Source organism: Plectropomus leopardus, chromosome 6 (assembly GCF_026936395.1).
Source record: "Plectropomus leopardus strain MGB_pleo_1.0 chromosome 6, ASM2693639v1, whole genome shotgun sequence".
Lineage (NCBI taxonomy): Eukaryota > Metazoa > Chordata > Actinopteri > Perciformes > Serranidae > Plectropomus > Plectropomus leopardus.
In genome coordinates this window covers 19310653-19332045 of record NC_142181.1, presented here as the reverse complement: position 1 = coordinate 19332045, position 21393 = coordinate 19310653, and the positions used below count along the sequence as shown (strand labels likewise).

At 38.5% G+C, this 21393-nt stretch overlaps 3 protein-coding genes across 3 annotated transcripts in view; 2 read left to right on the top strand and 1 right to left on the bottom strand.

The window, feature by feature from the left end:
* Positions 1-5162: 5162 nt before the first annotated feature.
* LOC121942777 (zona pellucida-like domain-containing protein 1) lies at positions 5163-10170 on the top strand. The gene is made up of 10 exons (XM_042486027.2): positions 5163-5287; positions 6321-6547; positions 6700-6890; positions 7029-7101; positions 7188-7285; positions 7390-7473; positions 7573-7744; positions 9281-9386; positions 9468-9491; positions 9601-10170. The coding sequence occupies exons 1-10, from the start codon at positions 5194-5196 to the stop codon at positions 9756-9758; spliced, it is 1227 nt and encodes a 408-aa protein (XP_042341961.1). The 5' UTR covers positions 5163-5193; the 3' UTR covers positions 9759-10170.
* Positions 10171-10220: 50 nt separating this feature from the next.
* Positions 10221-12307, bottom strand: LOC121943687 (uncharacterized). The gene is made up of 4 exons (XM_042487273.2): positions 12285-12307; positions 12053-12111; positions 11875-11968; positions 10221-11363 (listed from the first exon to the last, which is right to left on the bottom strand). Exons 2-4 carry the CDS (start codon positions 12099-12101, stop codon positions 10511-10513), a joined length of 996 nt encoding a protein of 331 aa, XP_042343207.2. The 5' UTR covers positions 12102-12111; positions 12285-12307; the 3' UTR covers positions 10221-10510.
* Positions 12308-15261: 2954 nt separating this feature from the next.
* LOC148189356 (uncharacterized) overlaps positions 15262-21393 on the top strand; it is a 34171-nt gene continuing 28039 nt past the window's right edge. Inside the window, exons 1-8 of the mRNA XM_088078942.1 lie at positions 15262-15385; positions 15790-16013; positions 17197-17358; positions 19000-19179; positions 19470-19581; positions 19662-19758; positions 19861-20070; positions 20173-20335. Coding sequence (XP_087935068.1) covers positions 15262-15385; positions 15790-16013; positions 17197-17358; positions 19000-19179; positions 19470-19581; positions 19662-19758; positions 19861-20070; positions 20173-20335 — 1272 coding nt within the window. The remainder of the gene's footprint in view (positions 15386-15789; positions 16014-17196; positions 17359-18999; positions 19180-19469; positions 19582-19661; positions 19759-19860; positions 20071-20172; positions 20336-21393) is intronic.

Here is a 21393-nt window from a genome sequence, read left to right as displayed (position 1 = left end):
GATGGGGGAAAATATACAAATCTTTTTGAATGACTCTTTTTAGTGTCCAGTGCTCATGAACCTGTATTGTGTCATAAGGTAGTGCAGCAATGTGATTTAATCAGACTTGAGTTGAAACCTCTTCCAAATCAAGGCCAATGCTCTTTTGACTGCGAAGAGATGCTCAGTTTTTTATTGCTCAGAGAATTTAAACATCATATTGATAAAGAGCAAAGGAAATCAAGTGCCATGAAATATGATCGTGAACTCATTTTTTTGTATTATTCCGACACCATAAAAATACAGCACATTTCTGTATAATTGCATTGAGATCACAAAGCCAATTGGAATGCTGAATCAATGCATCAAAAATAATTACTTTATCTTAATGTAAACTTGTTCATGATGACTTGTAATGCATAGTGGAAAGTTTGTGTGTGGGGGGTGGGGGTGATACTGTCAGGGCCACACATATTTTGCAGAAAGCATTTATATCTCAATAGGTTTAATAGATTTGATTACATGTATTATCCTCAGAGAAATTGATCCTGCAAAAAGATTTGTTTTGCCCATCTGCTCACTACAGCTGCATGCCTCTGCTCACTACAGGGCTTTATTAGATGGTAGGCCATATTTTTAGGGATTTAAACAAAGCATGTAAAGGTTTTCATGCAAACTTATTAGAATGTCAAATATTTTTGTCACAGGGCCAAATTTGCCCCCAGACTGCTCTTTGCCCACCACTGCATCTGAGAACCAGGTCACTGAAAATTAAAGCAGAGTTATTCAGTCATTACCCTACTGTATATATTTCATTAGAAATGGGAGTGGTGCACAGGGGGTCACCGAATAGTTTTAAAATTTTGTGAATCATATGCCATGGTCTTAGCAGTTGCCATATTATTTCATATGTGCTGCCTGAGCGAGCACAAGCAGTTGCCATATTATTATATATATTGTCAACCTTCTGCTTATTAGCTCTGTTACAGTTTTTCTCTTCATACTTACATACCTGTCCTTAGATACACCCCAATTTACTAATCACATTCCTCACACATACACACACACACACACACACACACACACACACACACTAGACTTGCACTCCTCAATGTTGGTGGATCACAAGTCCTTCAGACGTAGTGAACAATACGCCATTTGAGCTCTGTCTAACTTTGGCCAGCAGATGACACCAAACTACTGATAAAATAAGGCCGAGCAGCAACTCCTGTCTGCTTTTGAAATGTACCTGTTGACACAACTGGTGACCAGTAACCAAGTACATTTCCTGAAGTACTTTAATTTTGTAAAAATTTGAGACAATGATACTATACTTGAATATATTCGCTAAATGCTTTTTCTGTGCAAGACTTCTATACTGTGCATTGTGCACTGTGGAAATATGTATCATTTAATGCTATGAATTGATCTCGCTGCTGGAGTAACGGGTTACTTTTAAAATTTACATAAAAACCACAAAGAAAGGTGTATGGACCACAAGACAATGTTGAAGATTAAACCATCAGTTCCCAATCACTTTAACTATAAGCTTGACCGCATATTAAAAAGAAGAAAAAAAAAATCATTGTCTTGTTTTGGCTCCTTGACTTGTTTTAAGTTGTTCCACCAGAGTTGAGCACAGTTTAGCTATTTTTTTTCTTCTTTTCCCTCCCATTAATCACCTCACAATCCCACCAATTTTGAAATACCTAACTTTATATAAAGTAGCTACAAAAGTAAAATACTTTGATGCATTAGTATTATCATATATAAGAATATATTAGTCACAGGGGACGTTTTTCAGCCAAACATTTCTACTTTTACTTTAATACTTTGAGTGCATGTTGCTGATATTACATCTGCACTTTTTTGTATTAAAATACCAAATCAATAAAATATGAATACAGGACATAAACTTATAGTGGAATGTTTTCACAATGCAGTTTCAGTACATTTACTAATAGCACCTGGAAGCCTCTTCCACCACTGAATGACACAAATTGATAATCATTTTTTTACAAACATTTATTGCTACAGTCACACATAGGTATTATATGTATTGTATGCACTAATGCTTGAATTTGATAGATTTCATGGACGGATCCCCCTCAATATATTTAGAACATTTGCGTTTGTACCCCGCCAGTACAAATGGTATTAAAGACATTTACACCATTAATTGTTACAGAAAATGCACAAATAGGCGCATCAAATTTTAGCAGAAAGCAGGCAAATTAAGTGTTTGATGCCTATAAATTCCCGGTGGAGGACCTCCCCAAACCCCCTGTTTCATATGGGTTCCCCCCATGTTGAAACAAAACCTATGCTCTTGGTAACACGAGTAAACAATTTACAGTGAAACAAAAACTCATTTAGAACTGTTGACTGTTGCAACTATTTTTAAGCATCAGTCCGTTAGCTGTCAATATGATGTTTTATTTACACCCTTGGGGGTCATTAGCTACTCTAATTATCTGCTTTAGTGTTCCTGCTCACAGAGTACAGTACCCTGTCCTCAGAGGATTCCCAGTGTATCCTCTTTCCTCCAAAACTAAATCTGTGTCCTGCCTTGGGCCTTATTTTCATTGTTTTCTAATGAGATTATATGTCAGGAACCATTCTTGCTCTTAGTGAAAGAAACCAGTATGAAAGAGTAGGAACAGTAATCATTATCAAGAACGTTGGCAGTCTTCCTAGCTTTAGCCTCCTTACAAAAAGTAATCTTTGGTTTATGCATTTTTAAAAAAAATGAATTATTCAGTGTATTTCAAGTGGGAACATTTATTTTCCCCACAAAAGAGTTAAATTGGAGATGGTTCTTATTGGGAAGTGACAGTATGTAATGTGCTCTAAACAGTGGTGGAAGAAATATTCAGATCCTTTTATTAAGTAAAAGTACCATACTATGAAAAAACTCTGTGCATGTAAAAGTTACTTAAATAAAATGAAGTAGGAAAATGTACTTAAAGTATTAAAAGTAAAAGTACCCAATACAGAAAAGTAAAATTACACTATACAGAAAAATCTAAGAAAAAAAAACCACCCAAAAACTCAAAATTATAAAAAGTAGTAAAAAAAAAGGGAAAAAACATCCCAAATTCAAAATGATAAAAATCACTCTCCAAAAAACTCAAAATAATTAAAAAATAAAAAACTCCAACTCAAAATGTTTAAAAAAAGGAAAATATAAAAAACTCAAAAGTATTTAAAAAAACAAAGAAAAACAACAACACAGACAAATGTAGTTCAGTAGAAGCTACAATATGACGAGTAGAGGAGTAAAAGTATAAAGTAGCATGAAAAGAAAATACCTCAAAATAATACTTAAGTACAGTGCTTGAGTAAATGTGCTTGGTCACATTCCACCACTTGCTATAAACCATGTTTTATTAGCAGTTTTCATTTTTTGTTTTTTTTGTTTATTCTGGCCCATCAACCTATGGACAAGTAAAAATAATATCCAAGGCATCTCCATCCAGACATCTCTCCAGACCAGACCATGCAGTCAGAGGGATTATAGGAAGATGAAATGGAGAATGTGATTAGAGAGCAGAAGAAAGACCAACGACTTGCTGCCAAATAGGTGTACTGGGAGGTAATCCTCAGATGTAGACAGGGACTGAAGAGATTCTAAAACAGTGACGCATGTGTGGATAGTGTAACAAATGTCCCCTCTCACCATGGGCACTTTGGCAAAAAACACTAGAACATTTCATTCTATATTTCTGAGGAACAATGGGGCTTCTCAGTTGTGTTGTGGCCTATAGCTATGTGGACTATCTGCAGTGCAAGTCAATGGAGACAATAGAGGAGAGGTTTGACATGCAAGGGAAATTAAGAAAGGTTAATCCTGGTTGGCTGAGGACTTTTTTGCTTGTGGCAAGCATGATCACCTTTCAAGCATTCAAGGTGTTTCATTCTCAAGACATGAATCCTTTCAGTGAAATCTCTGCACAATGAATTTGGATGCATAAAATTTAGGATACATTTTGGCATGGAAAAAATGGCATGGGCATTTCACAGAGGCCCTTTGACCTCTGACCTATTTGACAATAACTCATTGAAAATGGGTTCTATGGTACCCATGCATCTCCCCTTCAGACTACCCACTTTATGCAGTCCCATGCAGTTTGAAGCAGAAACCATGCCGTTATTATTATTATTTTTTAATGCACTATATATGTGTTATTTTGGCCTATTGGATTTGAATATTTTGGTATATTGGGGTCCCTAAACAGTCTTGAAATTGCACCATCTACTAGCTGAGCACACAGGTGCAGCTTAGAAGTCTCATGTCAGCAGAAAACTGCATCGCCATAGATGGCGAAGAACTATTTCGTGTGTGAATATATTATATGCACTTCAAAACTGTTTTGAAATGCAAAATAATGTACTTGACTCGTTTAACAGCCCTAGTTTTTTGCCTTTGTTTTTCCAGTGGCATTTAACTGTAGTGGGCTGATTGAGAACCTGCAGAGAAAATATATGAAATGTAGAGGTATTCTGATCATGGTCAGTTGTTATGGTGATAGTTTAAAAGTGCACTTCTTTCACTGAATGACAGAAACCAACTCTCACTTTCACCTCCAATAATCATTTTTGATGGAGGGAAACCTGAAACAGCAGTTGTAGTTGACCTGAGGATCTGTGTTAAATCCCACTGACAGATTAATCTGCTGGATTTAGATGTGACAGTGAGCTCTGCCAGGAGCGGCTCTCGACTAAACGTCAAGTTATGTTAGAAACATGGAGAAAGTGTGTCTATATTTGTGTGTGTGTGTGTCTGTGTGTGTGTGTGTGTGTGTGTGTGTAATGATGTATGGGGTCTATATTTAGTTTAAGGGAGGGCTTGAGAGTCACACCTCTGTGGTTTTAGGTGTCTTAAGGCTGTCAAATTCTATAAAAGCCACTGTGCAAGACTCCTTCTGTGACACCTTCTAAGGTACCAGCTAAGGTAAGACCCTCTTAAGATTGTCTCATGGAGTTAAAATTGAAATGCATTAATCTTAATGGCAGCATTTAGGGAGAAAAAAATCAGCAGCCTCAGCCAGGCAAAACAAAATTTGCAACACAAATTGATGCTGAAAATAAGAGTCAAATAAAAATGGCACTTTTCCCATTTTTTTCTAAAAAAATCACTTCTTGCATCTGCATTTGTGCTTCCTTCATCTAAACACAGGATTTATCCATCTGACTGAGCCTCCTCAAGATATCATGAGTCTCTATCTTTGTCTCCCTCTGCTGGTGGTGCTCCTGCAGCCTGCTCTGTGTCTCTACAACTGCTCATCTGAGTATGAGAGAACTCCAGGTTGGTCAACTATTACTTTCAGTGAGACAGGTGGTTTTGTTTTACATGAGCATTCTGAAGAAATTAGAGAAGACAGTAATCGGTTACAAATATAAATTGGAATAAAGTATTCCCCCTAATTAAAGTTGTATTTGGAAACTTTTATTTAAAAAAAAGAAGTCATATTTGCCCAAATTGTCACACTATTCACACAGCACTAATTTAATCAATGAAAACAATCATATTCCTCCGACTACTCTATTGTCTTGTAGCACATCTAATGCCTTACTGCACATGAACAAAAACAAGCAATCAGAGCCAAGAAGTCTCTAACGAAGCTGTCATCACCGTTCGTTAACTACAGTCATGCTGTCAAACTAGGCAGCTCTAATCAAATATGAATCAAGATTCTGTTACTGCTTGGCCTATCTCTCACCTCAAACTATTTCAGAAATATATTTTAGTGAACTGTTTTGATGTAAAATGAAAAAGTTGGTCAAGCCAGTGGTCGATGCTTGGTACTCCCATTAAGCTGTATCCAACATAACGTCAGGGTCACAAACTCTCTCATTTTACAGCTAAACAGGGCACTAAAATATGTTTCTGAAAACATTTGAGGCAAGAGATAAAGCAATATAGCAACAGAACCTTGATTCATATTTTATAAGTGTTGCTTAGTTTGGCAGTTTCACAAACTGCGACTTACATAACTGATAGCTGCGTCAAAGACTCCTTGGTTCTGAATGGTTGTTTTTGTTGGAGCACGATTGACTCTAGCATATGACTTTAGAGGGAGTAGGATAGGAGGAGGGACATATTTTCTTTAATAGATTATCTGTCTCATGTACGTCTTTCAGAATATAGTGACAGTTTCAGCAAATGTGTTTTGTAAAAGTTACTATCTATAGCTTTAATGTTATGGATTTATATCATCTCTGTCTCTGCAGAAGCAGCTGGATCGTCATATTAACTTTCCTTTTGGTTCCAACAGAAAAAAACAATCTCATAATGTTAAAACCTCCCCCCTTGGTTTCTCTTTTTCCTTCTTTCATAGACAATTCAGACATGACTGTTGACTGCGGCGCCTCTATGATCACCCTGGAGATCAACCTGTGCACGGCTCAGTGGGCAGGCTTCAACACCACCGACCTGGCTCTGAACGGCAACCACAACACTACAGAGTGCCAGGGCTCTGTCATCACCAGTGTGGACCCTCCAATCATCCGTTACAAGCTTCCTGTTAACCACAGTTCGGATAACCCCTGCCGTCAGTCTCTGCAGGTCAGAAGGTGTCTGGGAAAAGATGTTGAATAAAGTTGAATAGTGGACAAATCCAGTGATTTTACTGCAGCAAGGATTTAGATAAACTTAAACTAGGGTTATCATGTGGCAATGTAAAGGAAGATCATGTGTTTTTTTGTTGTCTTGATCAGATTGTGGATGAGACCCCGGACTCCACAGGTCCATTCAGCAACTTCTTAACTATCCAGTCAGTCATCATCACCGGGTTCATTGACACACCGAGATCTGACCAGGGGGTGATTAGCTACGTCACAGACCTCTACTATCACTTCTCCTGCCGCTACCCGTTGGAGTACCTGATCAACAATACACAGATTGTGGCGTATGTAACTGTCCATCTTTATTAAAGCCAAAACAGATTTTTCTGTGATTATTCAACTGAAAATTTACCTTGTTGTGTTTTGTCTGAGGCACCACATGACATGTGCATACAGTAATCCTGTTTTCCATGATTTTTTAGGTCTTCAGTTTCTGTTGCGACCAGCGATAATAATGGAACCTTCATTGACACACTGAAAATGAGCGTTTATAATGTAAGTTTGCATACAGTTGCCTTAACACATAAGACTATCAAGCTTTTTTAATTTACTCATTTTACCCCGATGTTTTGTTTCTCCAGACTTCCGACTATTTCTACCCGCTAGTGGTTCCTTCATCAGGACTTGATCTACGAACCAAGATCTATGTGGAGGTCAAGGCCATTAATCTCACAGGAAAGTAAGTAAAAGCTCATCTGGGTGAGTGGATGCTTACGGGGAAATATTGAGAAAAAAGTGAGCGCTATATTTTCTTACCTCGTTGGCTTACTGTCCTCTTTTCAGTTTCTATGTGCTGCTGGATCACTGCTTTGGCACTCCCACTCCTTACAACGCATCTCACACTGAAAAGCACAACTTCTTCACGGGGTACGGATGCATGCATCACGAACATCATACATGTGGGAAATATCTTAAATTTAACATCACTTTTTAAATGTAAATCTAAATAATTCTGCACTCCTCTAGCTGTAATGTGGACCAAAGAACAACTGTGACAAGCAATGGCATCGACAAGTCTGCACGGTTTAACTTTGAGGCCTTCCGCTTTGTTCAACACCGCGACCAGACAAAGTCCAGCATCTATCTGCACTGCATACTGAGACTTTGTGAGCCCACCAAATGTCAAGAGCTGCTCGCTGTAAGTAGAGAAGTCAAGAACAAATGACTCTGCTTTAAAGACATCAGAGAGAGTAATGCCAAAGAAACTTTCAAAAGTGCCCCATGGCGATGCTTTTATAGCAAACATTTCAAGTATTCATACATCACCATGCACATAACTTCCCTGGTTTCTGCACCTTAGGAGATAAGGAAGTTTATTTTTTATTCTTTTTTTAAAAAATCCTGAGTAAAGCCACAAATCTTTCATATGATATTTTGATGTCTGTGAGTTATATGACATGCCACGTTTAATGTAAACACAGTTTAAACAGAAATTATTTATTTTCAAATTATTATCAATAGACTGAAATGTACATTGCAGTTCCTCCTTGCTCATGGTCGGCTGCTTGTTGAAAAAGAGGGCTTAGCTCTACAGCAGTCCACTGAAGATGATGTGGAACACTGTGATTGGCTTATGGACATCCTATCAAATAAGTCTGTGCCTGTGGGTGGATTTAGATGACTGAATTCATAGATCTTGACATTCACTAGAATGATTGGGGTAATCTGAGCAGACTGAAGGTTTGGTGTTAAGATTTAGGGGCCTTTAGTGGCATATAGCGGCGAGGATTACAGGATTCCCAGTAAGAATTCCTTCAGTACTCATTGTTCAGCAGGTTTTATCTGTGAGCCGAATTATCCACAGAGGTCTCTTCCAGTCCAAAACATAGGGACCAACTAAGTTATTTAATTTAATGTTTCTCTGATGCTGTTTGGCTTGTTGCTGATGACCAGCCCAACACTTGCTAATGTGTGCTAAACCTTATTTTCTTTGATAACTTAAGATCCAGACTTTTAGGAGGTTTTTTACCTGCAGATGTCTCTTACTCTCAAAAACAAAGGACCCAGTGATCAAATGAGAAAAACAGAACAACAACAACAACAACAACAACAACAACAACAACAACAACAAAAACACTGAAAAAAATGGTTTCATGTTAAGAAATCATTTTTGTCCCAATGCTCTCCTCACAGAGGGGTTGGTAAGTATGGTGGTCAGCAAAAACGTATGTGGCTCTATCATAGTGGTGCAAAATGATGGACTCCATGGACAAGGGGCTGCTCCCTATTAAAGTATAAACAGCTAATTTTAAGTGAACAAAAACAAAATGATTCATATTTTTAGGTGATCATACGCTAAAAAAAACCCAGACTTATTCATTTCTATTCAATATCTGCCAACATAAGCAGTGATAGCATTGCTACAGATTATGGAGATACGGTACTTTGGGGAGGCATTAGAAAGCTGACTGTATAGAGATGACAGACAAGTAGAGAGAAGTATGGGAGATGACTGCAACAAAGGTCCTTATACAGATTTGTTCTGGGGACATTGTACTTCTACATTTCACCTTAAACCCCCAGATCACCCCAATTTGATGTAATTGTGATTTCTTTTTCAATCCTATCATAAAATTATTTCTTAAACTTAAAACGTGTATCAAAAAACCATAGTTTTACATCAAAGAAACATAGACAACAAACCAAACCTGACTGGATGTTTGTTGTTTTTCAGGCCTGTAATAACCAAAAAAGAAGAAAAAGATCTGTGACTCCCTTTGGAGAGGAAAGTAGTGAATCTGCCACTATCACAGTTGGGCCTCTTTACACTGCCGCAGAAGGTGAGCACTAGCAAAAACACTATGAAAGTGAGCCATGATAAAAAGTTTTTCACTGACTCTTTTTCTTATCTCCCTCTAAAGACAGGCCATATGCAGCTTCCTACAGTGAGTATATTTTCATCACATTCATGATTACAAATATATTTCAATGTCTTGGATGATGTTAAAACAACTGAAACTGCAATCTCAATAAATGTCCCCCTGCATGCATCAGGTCATGACGTGCCATTGGAGAGGGATGATGTGAACATGACGGGCCTGGCGGTGGGGGTGGTGTTTGGCTCTGCTGCTGTTGTCCTGCTGGTTCTGGGTGCTTGGTTCACCCTAAAGAAGTTTTATTGGACAGGAGGATTAGTTCAATCCCTTCACTGAAAGATCAACTGGCTAACTGTCTTTGCCTTGTCGCCTGATATTGTAACGTTATGATTATTGTGAGAACATAAAATCTGATAATGTTGTGATTTGTCAGGTAATAATTGAAACCAAGCAGATATGCTGGAATCTTATATAACCTCTATTGCCTATACTTGATAAATCTGCATTCAGATGTTGTTTACTGGTTATGAAGGAACAGTCAAACCTGAACTATATGTAAATAAAGACACATTCACTATATAAGCTGTTAAAGACAGACAGAGTTATTTTGATATTTTATATTGTTATAAATTTTCTTTTCATGTCTGCCCACTGACAGACTTACAGGTTTTTGGGTGCCATGTACAGAATCTTATTGATTAATTAAAACATGACAAATATATTTTTGAGCACATTATAATCTGCAGTATATAAGTCTGACCTGTTTTGTAAATATAAGAAATAAAGTTTTTTTTAAAATTTGGTTGGTATTGCACTCTGTGGTTTTTATTACGTAATTAAAAAACAGCAATTTGTATTATCAATGACTTTACTCTCCACAAGCAGCATCTTTTTACAGAGTTCAGTAAATATATACTGACATTTCTACACTTATTCACATTCAGAATAAAACATCAATCAAAACCAAACATAAATATTTACAAGCAACTTACTTTACAATGGCAAAAAACAGACCAAACTCATGGACAAGAATGCAAATCAAATGATCTCAAGGTCCATGTCAGCGGTTAATTGTTAGTTTTTAAATGTCACTGCACAGAGTGCAGAATGTCTTGGATCAGAGCAGAGAGTTTCACTGAGAAATCCTCCTGCAAAGAGCCTCCTGGCTGAATGAACAAGGAGGGGGAAGAAAAAGAGATGCCGGAGTCTCCTTGGACCCCCAGCTCCTCTTCCAGCCCCTGAAACAACCTCTCCATCCTGCCCTGAAACACTTGGCTCTGCAGAGCTGCATTTTGGCAGAACCGCTCCATACTTGCTGTCACTTCTGCCTTAATAGGCCATACATTTTCTGGCAGAGCAGCAAGCTCTGCCTTGAGAGCCCCCACCCTGTTCTGCACCTCCATCCTCAGAGAACTCACTTCCTGTCCCAACCTGGAGCTGATTTCCTGCCAGAGTTCAGGTTTGGCTGCCTCTCTCTCACTGATCTCTTTCAGATGTTCGATCACCGCTATGGTTTCAGTATGGAAGTTGCTGATGAGGTCAGCCACCTTGGAGTTGCTGTGCTCCAGGGTTTGACTCATCCAGTGAAAGGCTTCTTGGTACAGAGTGGGACCGGCCGCTGCCTGGGCCTCTGCCGTCTCCAGGCCCTGCAGATAGCGGCTCAGCTGGCCACACAGATCCTGGGTGTTGCTGCTGAGGGAGCTCTGGAGCTGCTGGGTGAGGGGAGCCAAGCGCTCCCTCATGCTGGCCAGGGTGGTGCTGAGGGGGGCTGAAGATTGGGATAACCTCTCCTGCAGCTCAGCGAGCTCTTGGCGGAGACGGGCTCGCAGACGCTCTGATTCCATATTGAGTTTGTGCTGCATCTCCTCTGCCACTGGGTTTTTGCTGTGATTGTCTTGGTCGTAAAGGTCACTGCTGTCTATGTGGCTTTTGTAGATCGTGCTGAGCAAAGAGAGACAACATTAGAATGTGTTATAACATTTATTCTCATTAACCCTTTAAATCCTGGTTTGACATCAGTTTTCTTATGCTCTGTTTAGATGCCTCTTAACCCTTTGAAACTTAAGCAAAGTGGTTCAGTTTCTTTCAAAAACATGGGGAATAATTGCATTGAACATCTTGGCAGGAAATGTCACATTGCAGGAAATTAGTAAAAGGTGACAAAAATGACCTGAAAATTAGTTCTTAAAAAGGGGGGACAATGAGTAGAATATTAAAAAATATATATATTTAAAATAACGTCACAGATTTTTTTTTCTGATATTCTGCACTTTTTTTCTGTAATTGTCTTGTAACTTTCAAATACTTTCTTGCTACTTTTTGGGCCATGTGTTGATTTTTGCCTTCTCCACGTGTTTTTGAAAGAAATCAAACCATTTTTCTAAGGTTTCAAAGGGTTAAATATGTCACCTTGACTTGACGGCATGGATGTACGTTTACTTCAAAAACTTACTCCACATCCTTTGTGAGTTCTGCCTTGTCATGAGCCTGATTGGCCTTTGAGTCAGTCCACGTTGCCTCCCTGGTGTTACGGTGGAGTGGGATTGCTGCAGACAGAGAAAACATGCATTAAAAAAGACATACTTAGCAAAATAAAGGGCATTTCATCCCATTAACAGAAAAATGTGTACCTGAAATTGTCAAGATTGACAGGGCGAAGATCACCACTTTTAGATGCATGGTAAACTTTCTGTTGAAGGACAGATGAAAAGAAATAAATATGAATTTCACATTATAAAGAACAAATTACTTAATACTGAACATTTCTAAATAAATAAATAATCCTTCAATTTATATCCCATTCTCAGTCCAGGACAGAAGAAAAGAGGAGGATAATAATATGGAAAAGTGGCTGGCCTTTACCTGAGGATCAGGGGGCTGTAGAGAGACTTCTCCTCTCATCTGACTTATAAAGGTCCTTGTTATCTGAGCAGCTGCCCCAACTCTGCCTGTGTCAACAGTCAACACGTGGAGGTTCACACTGATGATAAACACACACACACACACACACACACACACACACACACACAGAGAGAGAGAGTGAAATCATGCCAAAAGCACCCACCGAAACAGTCTCAAGGCATTGATTTAAGGAAATGATGTCCTATCAGTAAGGATGCATCATTTTAAGATAGTGTGTCAATAGGAGAAAGTACTACAATATGAAATATGATAGAATGACAATAATCATCAATAAAACAATTTTATTTTTCACATTATAAGGTAGAATGTCCACAAGCCTGTATAAATCAGTGGAATATACTCTAATAAGATAAGAATACTTTCCTAACAACTCAATAAGCCCTTTGCGCTCTTAATCCAAAGAAAAAAGTAAAAACGAGGTGGAAGTTTATCAGAGTGACCCAAAAAAGTTCAACAAGTTCAAGTTTGTGTGTCCACAGCCTGATAAGAAATGTTGCTGGATTTCAAGCTTTGTACGTCAAAGTCCCATTTTGCCAAGAACCTGAATTGTACAAATATTCACAATGGGGTTACTTGTTTGGCCTAAAGTGCCTGTTGTGGCTTTTTAAAAATTGTGCAAGTTTGGATGTGTTTTTGAAAATATTTCGTAAGTTTTAAATTGTGTAAGAATTCAGTGTATCCAGTTTTGGAGCAGCTCAAGGAGTGTTGATTATAAATGCTTATTTTGGATGCCTTACAGCAAACAGTTTACACATTAGTGTTTGTGCCGTGAGTCAGGACAGAGTGGTTTGAAAACAGGATAAGTAAACACTGCTGATTTTGCTAAATTCTGTGTTTTTCTGTGTTCTATCTTTTTACAAACAAAGTAGTCAATTAACAAGTCAAATTAAAGTGCATTACCAGGTCCTTATATTAGCATAGTCTGACATTTTTTGCATTCGTCTTTACTGCCAATAAAATGGCTTCATATTTTCAGTGATTTGCTGTTTATGATCTTATTTAATATTTGTGAATGTGATGTGGCAGGTTTTTGCACCAGTGATATGGCTATGTGGGTGAAAGTTGACTCCTATTCAGTTAGGTAATTTATGAGACGTCATTAGAGGGCCAAAGTCCATGGTTACCGTGATGAAATATGTAGGTTATTCCTATTATCCAAAGTCCAACATATATTTCAATACAATAACAGAGTGAGTAAGAGTGTGTGAGACTTTGATAACTGTACGTGAAAACAGCACTGTTGGCTGTTTTATGCAGATGTACAGTTGATTGGTGAACAAGTTTGCAACATCAACACATTGTTTGTGCTCATACAGGTCCCTTATTACACACATACAAGAAGACATAGATAAGAAATAATTAACATAACTCTTGATGTTTTAAAATGACTGGACAGCTCAATACACTTTGTTTTCAAGATAGAGTAAACACAGTAAACCTAAGGTATCCAAAGAGCACCTGTATGTGGCCACTATTAAGACCCAGCAGCGCCTCTGTTTTTCAAATTAAGTAACATGTTTGTACCAAATGTAAATCAATTACATAAATAACTTAAGCATTTTTGTGAGTGATACTGCATTTATATTTGATCAGCTCTCAGATTTATCGATTCAAATCACCCGCCAATTCTGGCCCACTCAGACCTTGACCAGACTTATTATCACCAAGTAAACACAAATAAACAGCATTGACAATGGTCAGTCAGTTATTGGTGATACTGGTTAATTTACAAAGTAGAAAGTGGAACATCAAGTACTGTGAGCAGATCGTGGATAGATAACTGAATGGGCCAGGCACAGGTCCAGGGGCCTAAAGTGTAAGGGGGTGCCCTCGGCAGTTCCATGTGAAATGTCCCTTAAAGAGACAAGTATCGACCTGAAAGACACTTGAAATTACCACAAAAAGAACACAAAGAGACACAAAACAAGTACAAAGAGATATCAAACAGCTGCTGAGACTCATGACAACTACACAAAGTGGCAAAACAATGACAAAAAGACACAAAATGTTCACAAAGACACATAGAACAACTACAAAGAAATGCAAAACAGCAGCGAAGAGACTCACAACGATTACAGAAAGGACAAACAATCACAAAGGTATGAAAAATGACCACAAAAGAAAACAACAGAAAACAAATAGATGCAAAACAGCAGAGAAGAGACTCACAGTGACTATAGAAAGGGGCAAGTGTTTACAAAGACACACAGAATGACCACAAAAACACTCAAAATGACCACAAAGTCACAAATAGCAACTACTAAACAGGTAATGCATACAAAGAAATTTTGTGTGCTGTGCTCCTATGAAGGAGAAGTGGTACGGCCTTTTGCATATCTGTGCCCATTGTCTCATAATCCGCCCATGGAGCAGATATCTGAGCGTGAATTCAACAGCTGCTGTGATGCACAGCACGCCTATTAGCCCTCTATAAAGCAAAGCTGCGTTGATGTACGTTGTCAGGCAAATCTTTAATCAGTTTCATGGCAGGATTGAGATGAACAAATGCAGTAATGTGATCCGGCAGCACCAGGCAACCTTACGCTCTGTTTCCCCCGTCACTTTCCACCTGCAACCAGTCCCTCCACTGTCACTGTCACCTTACCTCACAGGCCTCATAAATCATTCAATGGACCATTGAAAGTTATGCAGACTAACTAGCCCACTGCTTACCTTGCAGCCCTGTCTACTGACAGACAGATCAAGTCATGTGTGCAGAACTGCAGCAGGCAGGAGAGGTTCTATCAAGGGAGTGAGGTTGCTGCAGCATCTTTATAACTACTTTATTGGCTATGACTGAAACAAGGCAGGCAACCAAACCAAGAGACTATTTATAGATTCTGGATGGAGAACTGAAATTAAAGAGCTGGTTTACTTGTGCACCAATCTTTTTCTTCAGCAAGTGGATATATCAACCATGCTCAGGATGTGTAGATGTGAGGGTTTCAGGTGTGTGTGGTGGCTGGTTGCTGTGCTCCTTACTCTGGTTCATGGAAACAACTTCAGTAAACAGTTCCTGGAGAGGCCACCCTGCCAGCCAGGTAGGCTGTCAGAACAAGGAACCATACCATCAGATTGCATTAAATAATTTTACTGCATGTGTTTAGCCACCTGTGTCTGTATTTATTTTTCAGAATTTCCCGAAACTCTTTTCGTATATACATACATACTGTATATATATATGTGTGTGTGTGTATAGTAATGAATGCTTGTTTTAGGTCATTAAATAACAATATATCAATACAAATTCATAGTGTCAAGTGTAAAAAACAACAATAAACTATAACTAAAACCCATGGAGTAGACTAAATGGTGTAAATAAAAAGGCTGAGTGTGAGTTGTGAGATGTGTTGTTGTGTTCTCTTGATAGTTTTGGTGACAAGTGACAGTGCACTACTTTGTATTTATTTATTTATTTATCAATTTATTTATTTATTTATTACAGGTTTCTACTGCCCTTTAGGGAGCTTTACTCAAGTGCCCTGTCCCAAGGGAAGCTATGGGCCAACTGCTGGTGCAGTGTCCACAGACAGCTGTCTGAAGTGTCCTCCTCACCACTACTGTCCTCAGCCAGGCCTATCTGCCTCCCTGCCCTGTGGTCCTGTGGCTCAACAGCCTTTGTCTGGTCAGGACACCTGCATCTGCCCAGGAGAGGGACAGAGTTTCCAGGTGACAAAGTGTCTTTGCATGAGCATGTGTGTTCCCTCTGCACCCACGTCCTGTAAACTCTTCCTTTATTCTATAAACACAAAAGTTAACTCTAAACCTGTGATGTCTCTGGGTGCTACTTTTGAGTAATGGGATACATTGTACACACTAATATGAAAGCAGCTTTCTCACTGAGAGGAAATTTTAGAATGAACAATCTGTAGCTTTAAGCTGAGAGACCTCTAGATCAGGTTCACTCACTGCAGGGTCTTGTTTCCTTGTCTGTTGCAGTTTGCACTGGTGCTGAACTCTCCACTCAACAACTCATAATAAAGAGAATGAGTTTTTTTTCTTGCTGTTGCTAGTTGACTGTGAGGACTAATGTTTAATGAATGAATGATGGAAGAAAGGAAGGAAAACAGACGGAGGAGGAAGTAAAGGAAGAAGGGGAGGAATGAAAGAAAAACAGATGACAGAATGAAGGAAGGACGGAAGGGAGGAAGGAGTGAAAAAGGAAGTGATTAATGAAGGCTTTCTTTCAAAAACATGGGGAGAAGGCAATGAGCAGCAAAAGAAGAAATTACACAAAATTAGCATGAAATTATGAAAATGTTAAAGAAAATGACCTGAAAATTTGCAGCCACCCCCCCCAAACAAACAAACAAGCAAACAAACAGGGAAATGACATGGAAAAAATACTTAAAAAGCTATAATAATTTTGTAACATAATTTTAATTATGTAAATATAATTTCTTTTTCATTTTCCCTGGCTAACTCCACTAATTTCTTGCAATTTATGGAAATATCTTACCAAGTTGCTACTTGCCTTTCCCTGCATGTCTTAAAAACAAATCACACTCATTTTCTCAGGGTTTAAAGGCATCTGAAAGCAGCAACAAAGGGTTAATGAAGGAAGAAAATAAAAAAGGAGGGAAATAAGAAAGGGATAAATGAAGGAAGGATGGAAGGATGGAATGAAGAAAGCCAGATGGTGGAATCTATTAGGGAGGGAAGGAAGGAGCAAAAAGATTTGGTAACCCACAGAGAACAGGATGGAAGGAAGATTGACTGACTGGAATATTAGGTAACAAAGTGATCGCACTGTGAACTGCATGCAGTGGCAATATGTGATGACTTGGGATGAGAACGTGTTGCAGCAGGTATTTTACAACAAACTATTTGAACCCTGCTGCCTTTTCTGCAGACCAGTGATGGGCAGTGCCACTGCACCATCGGCTACCAACCCGCCAAACAGGGAGATGCATGTGTGCACAAACTGTATGATGTCTGCAGAGACGGAAAAACACGCACACAGTACGGAGACTGTCTGGACAGATATCAATGGTCACTTCACTGCAGTCAGCAGGTTAGAACTTGTGCAATCAGATCACACATAAATGTGCACACTAGAGCAAAGGTAACTGGCATTTTTTTTTTTTTACAAAACAACAAAGTCATCAAGATCAAGATCAGCTTGAATGATGCTTGAGGATTTCTTCAGACTATGGTCTCTGAAGAGAGTGCACTGACAAAGCATACTCTACTCTGTAAACTGACATGTCAGTTTTACTTAGAATAATCTTGATTGCCTTGAAAAGGGAAAGTACATGTAACTATTCATCTTAATTTAGGTTTATTTTATATCTAATTTTTAAGTTTACCTCAAATGCAGCAATTTAAGAATGACAAGTCGAATTACTTTGCTCTTTCTAAGTGTTTGCAACTTCAGTAAACCAACTTAGTCTGACTTAACTTGATCATCACATAGAGGATTCTGCCAATGATGAAGTTAGGAGATCTGTCAGTTGTGTTTTGTTTACATGTTCAAGAAAGCAAAAATATGACTGACTAGTTTGCCCCCAGCAGAATACAGATAAATAGCACAGTGAACTTGGTTTACTGAAGCTGCTAAAACTTTAAAAAACTGATTTAATAAAACTTGTCATTTTTAAGTTGCAACAACTTTACAAAAATGAAGCCAATATTACTAAATATTTATTTAAAGTTAACTATTAGATATAAAGTAAACATAACTTAGGACTAATAGCTATATTAAGTTACCATTTTTCAAGGCAAATGGTTTCCTGGATTTTTTTTAAGTAAAATCAACTTATCAGATTTTACAGAGTACAATCACAGACAAGGCTAATGAGTACAATCCAGATGTCTTTGCCCTTTCCTCCATGAACCTGACAGTAGTTTATCTAGTGGAGGTTTGTATTAGTCCAACTTAATATTTAACCACAAACTGCTTCCTGTGAATGTTGGTTAGCAAGGCCTTCACTGTTCTCCCCCTGCAATGTTTATTTTTGTCCATGCCCTCATTTGTGGTGCTTGTACAAAATGACCTTACACCTAGATACACTCAAACTGATCAAATGTCTTTTTTTTGCAATCAAATTTTTTATTTTGATTTTAATAAACAGAAAACAAAGGTATGCTATGACTTTAGGAGTTTTAAGGTGACAGACAGGGTTGACCTTCTGCATAAATGCATTGGGCCCAAGACCTAAGAACATGACATGGACCAAGAACATAATAATAATAACATCAACATCAATGAAAAAACAAATGATTCATTTTAAGAAGGGATAAATAAAGCAAAATAAAAGTGAAAAGAAAATAGAATATACTGTATAAATGAAAGTAAAGTGCGAACATACATAACACTCAAACACACACACACACACACACACACACACAAGTACACACATTCACAAATACAGAGGGAACTCGACATCTGAGCACACTAAGTTGGGAGAGCTAAAGGCAAAACATTAAACTTATAACATGTCGTTCAAAGATTCAGCAGTAGTGTGCCATGGCATTCAGTGTTTTCTCATCAGCATCATTAATTTGAGCTGATGAGAGCCATATGTATATGACATTCAAAAAAGAGAGGGTCCAACCTCTGATAGCAAGAGAATGAGGTGGTTTACAACAAGTTGCAGTCTTCTTCCTGGGCTGTTATCATGATTCCAGCTTTGCCTTGGTTACTCTCCTGCAGGTGTGTCAAACTGCAGATGACTACAGGGGTTATGATGGAGAGCTGGGATTATGTGTTTGCAGAGAGTCTCCTGGAAGAGCTGCATGTGGAGGCGTGTGCATGAGAAGGCCTGCTACTGAGCTGACGCTCCACTGCCAGTCCAGTGGAGAAATGGAGCTGGTGTGGCAATATGACAATCAGGTGTGCAAAGGCAGGTGCAGATATACAACAAATTCATGTACAAAAGAAAAAAGAAATACAAAAGAAAGCATAAATCAAGTGTTTTGGTAAAGCTCACTGTACCTGAGAAGTGTTCTCCATACAGTATTTCCATTCAATAAATATTTTGAAGAGTTGAGTTACACTACTTGGACGGACAATGCATACAAAACACAATGTCCTCTTTATTGTACCAGCAGTGAAAGCATAGGATAAACATCTCTTGTGTTTCCCTGACCTATTAAAGCTAAACACTGTTATTGTGTGTGCAGATGTCAGTCATCTCAGGCAGTGTGCTGGAGATGTTTTTTCACTCCCAGGGGGCTCCTCTGTGCAACAGCCATCTCAACTCCGCACATGCTGTCAACATTGTTCAGACAACAGGTAAGTACACACAAAGTGATTGTCTGCCTCTCTTTCCATTCATCTCTCATATCTGTCTCTTTGTTGTTATCTGATTGCAGAGACCGCCTTCCTCGGTCTCCTCGGTGGCCTCCCAAAAGAACTTCAGCAACTGTTTCCTGTCACCACACAGAGGGAACCTTCGAGCTCAGCGGGCATGTCACAAGAAAACACAAATAATTATAAATAGTTGATCTATTTTACATGATGAATTATTGCTGCAATGATGGAGTTCCTGTGATATTGTTTTTTTTTAGAAAGAGACGCTGATGTTCTGTGGGAGGTGACTGAAGTTGAAAATTTGAGTCACGTGGGAAGTGAAATGAATTCAAGCAACAGGAAGGAAAGAAAAATGATGGAAGAAGTGAGAAAAACAAGTGTGACTGGAGTTTTGAATCCCACAGCGTGTCTCCACTTGGGCGACGTCATACTGTTTACTGTCAACATGCATCACTATCCCCAGTATGATGTGTAAGTCGGATGCTAACCTTACAAGTTTGACATGTCAGTTCTTACTACTATGAATCTGTGTTTTAAATTTGATCCTATCGATCCTTCCTTTATGTTTTTCAGGGACAACTTGTACAACACAAACAGCGATTTTGATTGGGGCGCATTCAGGCAACTTAAAGAAGAGCTGACTCTATCTTGGACTCCTCCCAGCTTCTTTGCGGTGGCCTTTAGCCAGCCAGGAGTGTATGTTTTTAAACTGAGCAGCCATCAACACAAACACATGGTAACTAAATACAAAATAATATTAGTGTTAAAGAAACATTTCACTGCTGGAAAGATGGTCTTTTCATAAAACCAAGCTGTCTATGCGATAGAAAGACATATATACATTTGATTGGTGCTACATGACCAGAGAAAACTGAGAAAAAAAGGGCTTCTGCTTTTGCTCAAGAGGGAGAAAACCTACAACTACTAGAATGCACAGCACTGCACCAAACCAACTAACACTCCAGCTAGTGGGTAGCGTAATGGGAGCTTGGATGTTTTTCCAAAGGAAACAATATGGCTGCAGGCTGGTAACAAACAATCTCAAATTACAGCTAAACAGTGCACTAAAATATATTTTTGAAAACACTGAAGAAAATAGACAACAGCAGCAGAATCGTGTTTCATATTCGATCAGCACTGCTTAGTTTGACCATTTAATTTCAGTATTTTCAGCTTTACTTTTTATAATACAGAACAAAACAGTATGGCGCCCACTTCTTGTTCAAAATTCTTATTTAACAGCCAAACAGCGTACTGAAATACGCTTCAGAGGAAATTTTAGTCAAGAAATAGGAAATACAACAACAAAATATTGGTTGATATTTGACTGCTGAGTTGCCAAAGTTTAAGTATCGTTCTAAAGGTTAACTGTGAAGTTTTTATTATAAACAGTTTGTTTTACATCCGATATTCCTCACCAAATTGTATTGTATAGTATTACTTGCTGCTTTTCTGACTACTTGTTCTGCTGATGTGAAACAACAACATACACATGACAGAAATGTGCATCAAGTCCCCACTTTACCCATAATGTGCAAGGCTGTCTGCAAACATTTGTTGGCTGAGAACTTGTTAAAACTACTGGAGGAACTTGCTAATCAAATAATCGCACTAAAGCATCACAAGTGGTCAAACATCTCACAGGGCATCATTAAGATTGCACACCTTGGTTTGGTTTGGTTTGGTTTGGTCCCCAGATCACATAAACAAGTGTCTTGGTTAAGACCATCCACCAAATAAAGGAAATGTAGGCCACAAATTTAAAACAACCTGATGGAATTCCTTGATTTTGGT

Bases quoted from the DNA above. Each gene is read 5' to 3' on its own strand.
- LOC121942777 (XM_042486027.2), top strand. From the start codon at position 5,194: ATGAGTCTCTATCTTTGTCTCCCTCTGCTGGTGGTGCTCCTGCAGCCT. The intron at 5,288-6,320 runs GTTGGTCAACTA...CTTCTTTCATAG, and splicing joins TGAGTATGAGAGAACTCCAG to ACAATTCAGACATGACTGTT. The intron at 9,387-9,467 runs GTGAGCACTAGC...CTCCCTCTAAAG, and splicing joins TCTTTACACTGCCGCAGAAG to ACAGGCCATATGCAGCTTCC.
- LOC121943687 (XM_042487273.2), bottom strand. From the start codon at position 12,101: ATGCATCTAAAAGTGGTGATCTTCGCCCTGTCAATCTTGACAATTTCA. The intron at 11,969-12,052 runs GTACACATTTTT...CTCTGTCTGCAG, and splicing joins GTCAATCTTGACAATTTCAG to CAATCCCACTCCACCGTAAC. The intron at 11,364-11,874 runs GTAAGTTTTTGA...CTCTTTGCTCAG, and splicing joins GAACTCACAAAGGATGTGGA to CACGATCTACAAAAGCCACA.